Genomic DNA, 11,818 nt, shown 5'->3' with positions numbered 1-11,818 from the left:
TTAGCGATCTTATGGCGACTCTCCTGAAATCACAAATAATCTTATAAGCCACAGTGGTATACAATCTAACATGCAATATAGGTTATGCGTTAAAATACTTTATCAGTTACCGTTCACCAAAAAAAAACTATTGCGCGCGTGCATGGTCATGCATTTGCTACAGCCAGGGCGCTTATATATAAGCACCCTGATTTGCTAGCTCAACTAGCGCCCTGGTTCAGGCAGTTCCCTAATTTATTCCCCCGGAGCGATTAAACAAAGCATGCATGATATGACTTTGATGTATTGAATTAAAATACTATGTTTTGGGGGGCGTCAGTGAGTCGAATGAATTTATCTATTGTTTCTATATATGTATCTGCCTTAGAAAAACGACGTTCGGAACGTTCTGTTCTGGAGAAAAATTAATCATATCATATAAAATATAAGATTATCCAATCAGAAGCATTGTTCAGCTGTCAGTATGGATGTGCTTAGCCAATAGCATGCCTTTTTTCCACGCTGAAGAGCAAGTAAATTATTTATCTTGTGCTGATTCAAATTTGAGGCATCATTTGGGCGCCGGTTTCGTCTAAGGACAAGTCGCTCTACGCTCGATAATTTTCGTCTGAAATTGCTGTCAATATTCCCGTCCTTCTACATACCGGCAGAAAAGAAGTTCAGTATCGTTGCCAAGCAGTCGTTGATTTCAAAACAGGTAATATGCTTTTTGCTTTACGACGATCTGCTTGCTTTATCAAAGAATTTGGGCAAATGTTTGCCACATGCCTCAATTTCACCTCGTGTAAAGGTGTGTTCGCCTTGTGTTCGCTTTGAAGAATTTCTCTTATTAAATATTAACGTTGTTGTTTTTTTACTTATTTTACGCAGAATTCTGACGACATAAAGCCAAGCTGGGCGTTGAAATTCGTTATAACACTGGACTGTATAGTCTAATGGTCGATAGATAAATTGTGGCTCTATGAATTAGCTCAAGATAACTCGCTTAGAAAGGAGAGCACGACTAGTTTTTTCTCGGAACTTACTGCATGGTGAAATGAAAAAGGTCATATACTATAAATGTTTTGTGACTCTACAGACGTTTTTTAAAATGTCCGATTGGTCGAGCAGTTTGACCGCATTCTAGCCGTTAAGTTTCGAACAAATATCTTTGAGTTCTGAAGAGAGACCTAAAAGTTAGAGACTTACAGCCATGCATTGACTTTTTATCACACCTACGCAAGAAACAACAGAGATGACTTTCTGATACGGGTTTATTCTGTGTCGGCAGACGGCAGTATCGAAACTATGGTATCGGTATCGGCCCATTCGGACGGAAGAAAGTACTTGTTTTTACAGAGAAGGCGCGCATTTTCACGGAGAAGAGGTATCTTCGTGTCTCCAAGGATAAACGGTGTGTTTCTGTGTAGCAGTCGCATATTTCTACGAAAAAAAGGCACAATTGTGTGAAGAATTCTGAATTCTACGGAGCAGAAACACATTTTGACCGAGATGACGCGTGTTTCAAACAACTCTTGATCCATGTGGCCTACTGTATATTGTCGGCATGACTACACCTTTGCCAGGGTCATATGTTATATTATCACTTAACAAAGTCTCTTTCCTCCGCAGAGGCTTCAAATGCAAATGCGCTAAATTTTCAAAGATGAACGCTGCTGAAATTAGAAACGCAGGCGAGGGTTAGGGAGAGAGAAAATTGAGGCCATGCTGGAAAGCAAATCTGGCAGAGGCTTCCTCAATTTTCTCTCTCCCTAACCCTCGCCCGCGTTTCTAATTTTAGCAGCGGCGGTCATCTTTAAAAATCTAGTGTATTTGCATTCGAAGCCTCTCCGGAGGATGATCATTTTACACTTGGTATAATATCTCACGGGCAAAGCGGGATCATGTGACCCCGCCTGTAGCCGATGTCAAGCGAAATTTATGACCATTGCGAAAAACATGACCACAAGCCTCGAGCGAAAAACATGACGATTGCGATTTGCGAAATCTATTATTTCGGCGGCCGAGTGCGACTCAGTTGGTTTTTGCTAATTTTGATCAAAATTTTAGTAAGTTTCGGTAGTTAATCGAGAATAAGTGTAAAGCAAAGATTTACTAGGACAGATAAAACATTATGAACAGAATGTAATTTATGCGCGCATTTGCGCATGCCCAGAACTGCGACACTCATATATTTCGCATTTCGCAAGTCATAAATTTCGCGTGACACCGGGCTTACGTAAAAACACTTCGTAAAATCTCGGCAACACGTAAACAGACTCTAAGCCAGGCTATAGTTTCAGCTTAGCATGGCTTGCCAAAAGAATAACAACAACGCACCGTTGTTCTATCAGAGCGTTGAAGAACTTTCAGAGGCGATCGAAACGAAGATTACCGGCAATTTCCCGAGATGGATCAAAGGCACGCTGCTCCGAAATGGCCCTGGAAAATTTGAAATTGGAAGCAGTTCCTACCGTCATCTTTTTGACGGCTTAGCCATGTTACAGCAGTTTGTGATTGACAATGGAAATGTTACCTATTTCAATAAATTTCTACGCAGTCAGACATACAAGAAGAACATGAAAGCCGGAATGATCGTCGACTCGGAATTCGGAACTCTCGGTGTTCCTGATCCTTGCAAGAACATCTTTGCGCGATGGTTTACCTATTTCCTTCGTGGCGAAGAATCCAGCGACAACGCTTTAATCAATTTTTGTTGCATCAAAGGGAAGATTTATGCAATATCAGAATTCCCAGTCGTCACAGAAATCGATTCCAGTAATCTTGAATGTCTTGACAGAGTAAACCTATCTGATGCATTTGAAGGTAACCTTTACACATAACAATCGAATTCTGAACCATTAGATATTAGAATGTTTAGCTATTACAGTACAGTTGAGACATTTATTCGTTTTGTATATTTGACCAGCCGCTCTCAAAGTTGTTTTCGTATCAGCGTTGCCAGATTAATGAAAGGGCAAACTCTTTTGGAGGGCAAACTCTGTCACAATGCCTCAGCTTTTTTGGCCGGTCTTAGCCTTTTGCCTTTCTTTGGCCCGCATTAAACTTTTACAAATCTGGCAACCCTGTTTCGTAATAATCGATATGATATAGCAAGGAAATATAAGTAGCAATTATATTAGCCAAAGTGAGACGCCAGGCAGTTTTCCATTGCGTTCGCCTTGTCCGGGTGGCTTCAAAGCAAAGCGCTCTTTCGGCGGCCTTCGCCCGCAAGGCCAAAACTCAAAGGGGCAGCGTTGTTTTGGAGTTTATTTAGGCATAGCTATAGAGGGCCACACATTGATTCCACTGTGTTACATCAATCGTAAAATTTTTGTAATTTGAGTGTAGCTAATGCAACTATGCAGGCAAGTTCAAGGCTTATGATATTAGGCCTTTTGGATTTGAAAGTGTTATATCACTCAATCGTAAAATTTTTAATTTAAGTCTAATGGCGTAATGCAAGCAAGTTCAAAGCTTATGACATTTAAAAACCTTTCAGATGTAAGATTTTAAAGTGTTGCCGCACACTAATCACTCAATCGTAAAATTTTTGTAATTTGAGCCTCCTAATGGAAGCAAGTTCGAAGCTTATGTTATTAAGCGGATAAGCCAATACTGCTGAATGCTGACCTGTCTGATGTTCTACAAAAAATATTTTGCATGTAATTATATCTTCAGTGTAGGCTGTGTAGTTAAAGCATTTAATTTACCTTTCGGCCTTTCCGGCCAGTTGTTAAGGCTTGTTGATATCGTTTGGGAAACCCTTAAGTGAAAAGCCATAAGTTAATGCTGTGACGAAAGTCGCGTGCGTTTCATGGCAAGAAATTGCGGCAAGAATATGCATGTTTCCACAAATAACTTGCATATTTTTTGAAATATCTTTCAGTTACTGCATTTTAAATTATATTGCGCATTCTTGAATTCAGCAAAATTTGAGTAAATGATTTGCCTTGGTTGTTTATTTTGATTAAATTAAGCATATATATCGAAGTTCCTGCATGGGCCCTGGGGTAATGTTTTCCTGCATTTTTAGTTGTATTTTTTTATGGTATTCAACCTGATAAATATCCGTAAAACTTTGGCTTGGAAATGGAGGAAGAATACTGATCTGACTAGTTCTGCAACTAGCAATCGGGGCAAATTATAACCGACCAACCAGTCTTTTCGCTTGAATAAGAACTTGATTTTCAGTTTTTTACCTTTTATCATTAATTAAGAAAAAAATTTCTCATTGATCAATATTAACCGATTCATTAATGTTACACTAGATGTCGTAGATGAGTGTGAGTGAGCCCTTTTTGAATATGATAGGCGTGAGTTTTTTACTCAGTATGTATCATATCACTGTCTTTACTTCACAGGTACGATTAAACGATATATCAATGCGACCGCTCACCCACAGGAAGATGCTGACGGTTCTGTCTATAACCTGGGACTTGGGTATGACAAAGAGAAAGGCCTCGTATACGTGATAACAGTTTTACCAGCAAATACTGAAGATACGAAGAGCGAGCAATCCCCTAGCGAAGGAAGAATAGTCACAAGAATACCAGCATCACTCAAGTACTCGTACAGCCACAGTTTTGGTATGACTCAGAAATACTTCATCGTCATTCAACAACCTTTGACTGTGAATGTGTTAAAGATTGCAGTCTCGCGTTTCGTCGGATGGAACATTCTCGATACTTTTTCGTGGAATACAGATGTTAGAGTGAAGTTTTTTGTAATATCTCGCGAGAGTGGCGAAGTCGTTCTTACCATCGAATCGGAGCCTTTTTTCTTCTTTCATGTCGTAAATGCGTATGATGATGGTAACGAGATTGCCCTTGATATTTGCTGTTACACAGATGCTAATTTATTTGATCAATTGTATCTGCACGAAATTCGAAAAAAAACTGTTTCCTCAGGGAAAGGTTCCCCCTTGGCTCAATTACGGAGATATCGCTTGCCCACAGATTTAGAAGCATCGGAAGCTACACTACAGAAACAACCGTCGGGATTGGATTACGAGATCTTGTCTGACATCTGCCTTGATTTACCACGCATTAACGAGAAGTACGCGAGAGTACGTCATCGCTATGTATACGGTGCGTGTGGTTCAGACGACAGCGTAGATGATGTGTCGATATACAAGCTTGTTAAAGTTGATGTTGAAACCAAAGAAAGTCTGATTTGGAGTGAAGACCAATGTATGGTATCAGAACCCGTGTTTATTCCAGCCCCAGATAGTCAAGAAGAAGATGATGGTGTGGTGATGTCTTCTGTTTACGATCCTGTCAAAGATAACTCATTTTTGTTAGTTCTTGATGCCCGTTCGTTTACAGAGCTCGCTAGAGCAGTGGTACCATTACGATTTGCACCTTCCATTCACGGACGTTTCTTTTCATGAACCGATCGTTTCTTTTCATAAACCGAGGACAAAATCTGTGTGAAGTTGTGTCTACAAATGAATACTGGTTTTAATAAGGAATCAAGTGCCTTCCTGAATTTTTTCTTTAATTACTAGTTTATCTTAGCTGCATGTAGGTTCCTCAAGTGAAAAGATTCATGCAGTAACGGTGGTCCCAATTGTTACAAAAATTGATCCCAATAGTCTTGAATGCCTTAGTGAGCAAACCACTTGCTTTCCAAGATAATTCCACGATAACCACAATTTCTATTGTTCCACTTAGTTGTATTAAATAACTGATATATAATTTACATAATGATTAGAAATTGGCCAATTCAAATCTAAGAATTAGAAAATTAAACGAGACTTACCTGGAAGTTGAAGTTTGATTGAAATTCTACGAGTCATTGGTCAGGAGCGAAGAAGTCACGTGAGAGATAGCGATATTATCAGGTAGAACTAATATGACCTTGCATGACGCCAGCACAGGTAGCTAGTATTCGTATAATTCACGATCGAGAATTTTTAGCTGGAAACTAAGCAAAATCACAACAAAATAAGTGCAAAAACACACAAACATTTAATTCACTAAAATTCGAATAAAATTACGCAATCATAGGCTCACAAAGTAATATAGCATGGTAGTGAGGTTAATTAGTGATTAAAATTTACCTGCAAACCTCGGAAGATTTAGTAGACTAATAATTGTAAGAAAAAAATTAATGATGCGCGGCCAGGATTAAATATAATGGATAACAAAAAAGCTCTCTGACCAAAAATATTCTTATTACGAGATTTTGGCTGTCAGAATGCAAAGTGTATATCAAATTATCAATTAATTAATATCTGTGAAATATATATAAGATATTACACGGTGGAGTCTTTTAAGTGTTTCATTTGTATTTTCAACGTTCGTTTTATACACGAACCAAAGACAGCAAAGACCATTTGTATTTTCACAACAAATACAATGAAAATAGCGGGAAGATTTTGAAACTCGTTATGTCACCCCCAAACGTAACATACGGAAAATATCCGCACTGTATCTCGGATGTAGTGGCATATGAGTTCTACGAGTATTTTAATTTTCAGTAAAGTACCCCCATCCATATAATAAGATATGTTATATGAGTGTGAAGTTGTTAATTCGTGTAAAAGTAATAACTATGATTCAGGTAACGACTTGAAATTGTTATCTGCGTCTTTAGTGTTCGCTGAGTCCCACGATCCTAGCTAATGTTTTTCTTTTTCTGTAATTTAATTGGATTACAGGGTGGTGATGCATGGCGGTTCTTAGTTAGTGGAGTGATTTGTCTGGTTAATTCAGTTATCAACGAACCAGACTTTGACCTGCTAAATAGACAGACGATTCGCGAATCGCTCTCGACTTTTCAGAGGGACTTGGAAAAAGGAAAAAAGAAAATCAGATGCCCTAATTATTTTTTAAGCTATTTATTTAAAAAAATGGACGGAGATTGCAAAACAAGAAATATGTTTGCGTCGTTCAAAGTGATATATTGCTCATATACAGCCAATACAGGGTGTCCAAAAAAAAAAGCAACCACTTAAATATGCAGAACATTAATACAGCTCTAAAGCGCAATAGATAAGCACCTCTGGGAATTGAAAATGGCTCTTCATCCTTCATTTACAATGCTAAAAGTCATTTTAGCTGAACTATGGTGCAAACCCGAACAATATTAATATTCTTGCATATTTAAGTGGTTGCGTTTTTTTTGGGACACCCTGTATATATAATACAATAACAATAGAAAAAAACAAACAATGGAAAAAGTAAATGTTCTTCAATGGCATCGCTTAATGTTTTCAAAAGAGATTGCCTAAAAAGTTTGATCAAAGTCAAATGTTAGTTATTTTTTGCCTGGAATTTTACGTGGCACCCGTAAGTCACGACTCACGCCTGGGATTAGATTGCAACATACATATAAATCAGGCTACAAAGCAGTGGTGATTGATGATTGATCATAGGATTAAATTAAATATAGGATTTCACGCGAGTCGATTCAGCCTGTATACATTGGCTACGGTCGTGTCAGTTTAGCATGGCTTGTCAAGAGAATAAAAACATCCAGGCGTTGTACTATCAGAGCGTCGAAGAACTTTCTGAACCGATCGAAACGAAGATTACAGGCAATATCCCGACATGGATCAAAGGCACGCTACTTCGAAATGGTCCTGGAAAATTTGAGATTGGAAGCAGCTCTTACCGTCATATTTTCGACGGCTTAGCTTTGTTACAACAGTTTGTGATTGACAATGGAAATGTTACTTATTTCAATAGATTTCTACGCAGTCAAACATACAAGAAGAACATGAAAGCCGGAATGATCGTCGAGTCGGAATTCGGAACGCTCGGTGTTCCTGATCCTTGCAAGAACATCTTTGCGCGATGGTTTTCCTATTTCTTTCCTGGTGGAGATTTCAGCGACAACGCCTCCGTTAATTTTTACTGTATCAAAGGAAAGGTTTATGCAACAACAGAAAGCCCGGTCATCACAGAAATTGATCCCAGTAATCTTGAATGTCTTGACAGAGTAAATCTATCTGATGTTTTTCAGGGTAATTAACATATACTTCATATGCATGCAACGCTGCTAACGCATAGTTCCACTGTGCCACGACCTAAACAACAAATACAGGGTGGCCCAAACTGTTGAAATCACCCTATTCTTGGGATTTGAATGGTTGTGTACTCGTCGTACGTCTTGCTCTTAGGAATTTACGATGCTAAATTCTAAACTAAGCAAATAAAACTTGATTGCATTTTGAATTTGCACTCGTGAACTCGAGCGAACTCGTCGGTTCGTATTTCAAAACATGATGCTATGTGATATATGAACGGCTTATTCCAAGAAAGTAAGCAATCTTATTATCTTAATATATACTATTTAGTATGTGGATTAGTACAAAAAGAGTAATTGTCGATATGCGTAAATTCTCGACTCGTTCGAATTCCTTATCGAATATCACAGGCTAACAAAGGCCAATTCGACAGACGTTCATATGTAAAACAAGGCTTGAGAAACAGAGAACTTAAGAAAAGATTCAATCAGTCCTCGTTCTGGTTGGTATATGGTTGTACCTCAACATTGTACAGTCATGAATTTCTGAAACAGTTTGATAAATGATTATTTCACAGAATTTTAATGTGTATAGTATAGGATATTAGAGAAAGGAAGGCTGGTTTCAATCAGGAAGCATTGCAAATGGCTTATTAGCCATATTGTATAGTTCTGTCGAAATTAATCCTATAATGCAATAAATGCATGCCTCCCCGATTTATAGCTAGGGCTTGTACCCGAGTTCTGAACAAACAACTTGGCTCTTGGTAGGGTTGTGTGGTTTGGAGAATTTGCTTGGTCTGAGTCCGGGCGGTCTATATATAGTATTTAAAACACGACCCCTTTCCTTGCAAACATTCTCTAGTATGCGCAGCTATAGAGCCGGTGCCCTTTAACGAAAATCTGCTCCCCTTTGCCTCCACTTTTTTCTTTTAATTTGGATGACGGTAGGATCTATTGTTTCCACATACTATAAGCAAGTTATTCTGAGTAAAAAAGAGTTGTATTAATGCGAATTCACCATAGTTATAAGTTACGAACACCATGCAGGTACACCCAATGATGAAAAATGGCAAAATTTCATGATCACGATAACTAACTATTCAAAGTTCTAACACTGTAATGATGAAATTTCTTTTATTTAACTCTAAAATGAAGAGTATAGATGTGGAGGCATAGTGTTCTATAGTTGATCTCATCAGCGAGTTCACAGGACAATGATGAGTGGAGCACACAATGCACACGTCATCTTTTCGTTAATTTAGACCCGATTTTCTGGTTAATTATACGCCACTTTTAGTGCGGAAACGGCACTTACGTGTGCATTGGGGATAGATATATGTAGGTTTTTTTACCGAGGACTTAAATTACATTCTTCTGTCAGCGTCTCTTTAATCATACATTTTCTTTCTATACAGGTGCGATTAAAAAATATTTGCTCGCGACTGCTCATCCGTATGAAGATGATGACGGTTCTGTCTATAACCTGGGACTTGGTTATGACAAGGAGAAAGGCCTCGCGCACCTGATTACATTATTACCAGCAAGTACTGAAGATACGAGGAGCGAGCAAGCCCCGAGCGAAGGAAAAATAGTCGCGAAAATACCAGCATCATTCCAGTACTCGTACAGCCACAGTTTTGGTATGACTCAGAAATATTTTATCGTCATTCAACAACCTATGACTGTGAATGTGTGGAAACTTGCAGTCTCACGTTTCGTCGGTTGGAACATCATCGATGCCTTTTCGTGGAATGATCAGATGGGAGTAGAATTCGTGGTAATATCTCGTGAGAGTGGCGAAGTTGTTCTCACCATAAAGTCGGAGCCGTTTTTCTTCCTTCATACCGTAAATGCGTATGATGATGGTAACGAGATTGTTTTTGATGTTTGCTGTTACTCCGATGCTGATTTCTTTCATGAATTGTATCTAGAAGAAATTCGAGAAATTGTCTCATCCAAAAAGGCTTCTTCCATGGCTCAATTACGAAGATATCGCTTGCCCACTGATTTAGAAGCATCAGAAGCTACACTACAGAAAAAGCCATCAGGATTAGATTACGAGGTCTTATCTGACATTTGTCTTGAATTACCACGTATTAACGAAAAGTACACCAGATTAAGACATCGCTATGTATACGGTGCATGCACTGGAGACGACTACATAGAGCATTTAATGATACACAACCTTGTTAAAGTTGATGTTGAAACCAAAGAAAGTCTGATTTGGAGTGAAGACCAATGTCTGGTATCAGAACCCGTGTTTATTCCAGCCCCAGATGGTCAAGAAGAAGATGATGGTGTGGTGATGTCTTCTGTTTATGATCCTGTCAAAGATAACTCATTCTTGTTAGTTCTTGATGCCCGTTCGTTTACGGAGCTCGCCAGAGCAGTGGTACCGTTACGATTTGCACCTTCCTTTCACGGACGATTTTTTTAAAAAACGGTTCACTTAATTTTACGTTAAAAGTATCATTAATCACCCCATTAAATTTGAAAAGTTTGCCTCCTATACATAAAGAATGTTAGTTAAGAAAGGATGGTTTTTGTTCTGTTGTTTTTCTATTCAACATAAAATAATTCAGTTCAATTCAAATATATTTGCCGCATGAATATAATGTTACAGTACATGCACATGAGCAATAATATAAATTTATAGAATGAATAATTAAACAATAAAACAATGAATAACACAATAAATAAATTAGTTGACAATACGTCTATGTACTTAACACACACTACATTACAAGTTATAAAAAAGTGGCGAGGAGGCATCCAGAAACCGAAAGGCTTGTACGAGAGATGCCTCCCTCCAATAGATTACAAAGTGGTCAGCACTAAAATAATTTTTTGTATTTGTAACTTAAGTAATTTTAACGGAGATTATGGACTCATTAAGACGCGGATGATATCAATATTTTTTGTAGAATTAAGACTGCAGTAGATGTTTTAACATTCTGCTCCTGAAGCAATTGTAAAACTTTATATTTTTGATATCTTCAGGAAGAGAATTCCAACTGATTTTTGGACCTTGATACAGGACAGTAAACTGCCTGACATTAGTTTTACACGCATGGGAACGATATGAATTTGCATTTCTCATGCATATGAAGTGTTGTAATTACGTATTTGGTGAGAAGATACAAGGAAGCAGATGATTGTGAAACAAAAACATGAATTTTGCGGTATGGAAAGAATTTAAATTATAAATATCGAGAAATTTTAGTTCACTGAATAAAGGCGCTGAATAGATGACTTATGAGTTCTCCATGTAAGGTTTTCGCCTATATATACACCAAGGAACGTTACGGTATTCTTTCAGTGTATTACTGGGTTCCCATCAAATAGTAGTGGTCCATCAAAATGAAACTTTTTTTTCGACAGTATCAAACGATTTGATCGACAGTATCAAACGCTTTAGACAAATCTAGAAAAACACCGGCAGGGACTTTGTTCTGGTCCATATATGGACGAGGTAATTTTATTGACGAGGTGGATGAGTGCTAGATATCTGTTGAATGACTTTTGCGAAAACCAAATTGATAACAATATAAAATTTCGAATCGCTGAGCAAATTCAGATAAGCGGTTAAGCATTACTCTCAAAAATTTTTGAAACATTTTATAGGAGAGATATATAGGTCTATAATTTTCAAAAAATTCTGGTTTTAATTTCTCAGGTAACCCCATTTTAAGAGATAAATTTATAATTTTTATTACTGGTGCACTGATAAATTCAAATGAATTTTTAAGGCGATGCATATAGGAATATCACAGCCAGGTGCTTTTCTGGTGCTAAATGAGCTACAAACTTCCTTTAATTCTGTGACTGAAGTTGAACTAAGAAATGTAGTTTGGTCATTTGC

At 37.9% G+C, this 11,818-nt stretch overlaps 2 protein-coding genes across 2 annotated transcripts; both read left to right on the top strand.

The window, feature by feature from the left end:
• Nucleotides 1-2,197: 2,197 nt before the first annotated feature.
• On the top strand, nt 2,198-5,969 carry LOC114523478 (beta,beta-carotene 15,15'-dioxygenase-like). The gene is made up of 2 exons (XM_028544414.1): nt 2,198-2,805; nt 4,344-5,969. Exons 1-2 carry the CDS (start codon nt 2,289-2,291, stop codon nt 5,369-5,371), a joined length of 1,545 nt encoding a protein of 514 aa, XP_028400215.1. The 5' UTR covers nt 2,198-2,288; the 3' UTR covers nt 5,372-5,969.
• Nucleotides 5,970-7,307: 1,338 nt separating this feature from the next.
• Nucleotides 7,308-11,198, top strand: LOC114523479 (retinoid isomerohydrolase-like). Its single transcript, XM_028544416.1, has 2 exons — nt 7,308-7,951; nt 9,372-11,198. The coding sequence occupies exons 1-2, from the start codon at nt 7,435-7,437 to the stop codon at nt 10,391-10,393; spliced, it is 1,539 nt and encodes a 512-aa protein (XP_028400217.1). The 5' UTR covers nt 7,308-7,434; the 3' UTR covers nt 10,394-11,198.
• Nucleotides 11,199-11,818: the final 620 nt, after the last annotated feature.

The sequence above is a fragment of the Dendronephthya gigantea genome, unplaced genomic scaffold, assembly GCF_004324835.1.
Source record: "Dendronephthya gigantea isolate DGI-Jeju-01 unplaced genomic scaffold, DenGig_1.0 000027F, whole genome shotgun sequence".
Taxonomy (NCBI): Eukaryota; Metazoa; Cnidaria; class Anthozoa; order Malacalcyonacea; family Nephtheidae; genus Dendronephthya; species Dendronephthya gigantea.
This window is presented reverse-complemented; position numbering and strand designations above follow the sequence as displayed.

Excerpts from the sequence above, each read along its gene's own strand:
- LOC114523479 (XM_028544416.1), top strand. The coding sequence starts at position 7,435 with ATGGCTTGTCAAGAGAATAAAAACATCCAGGCGTTGTACTATCAGAGC. Across the intron at positions 7,952-9,371 it reads TCTATCTGATGTTTTTCAGG|GTGCGATTAAAAAATATTTG; the intron begins GTAATTAACATA and ends CTTTCTATACAG.
- LOC114523478 (XM_028544414.1), top strand. The coding sequence starts at position 2,289 with ATGGCTTGCCAAAAGAATAACAACAACGCACCGTTGTTCTATCAGAGC. Across the intron at positions 2,806-4,343 it reads CCTATCTGATGCATTTGAAG|GTACGATTAAACGATATATC; the intron begins GTAACCTTTACA and ends TTTACTTCACAG.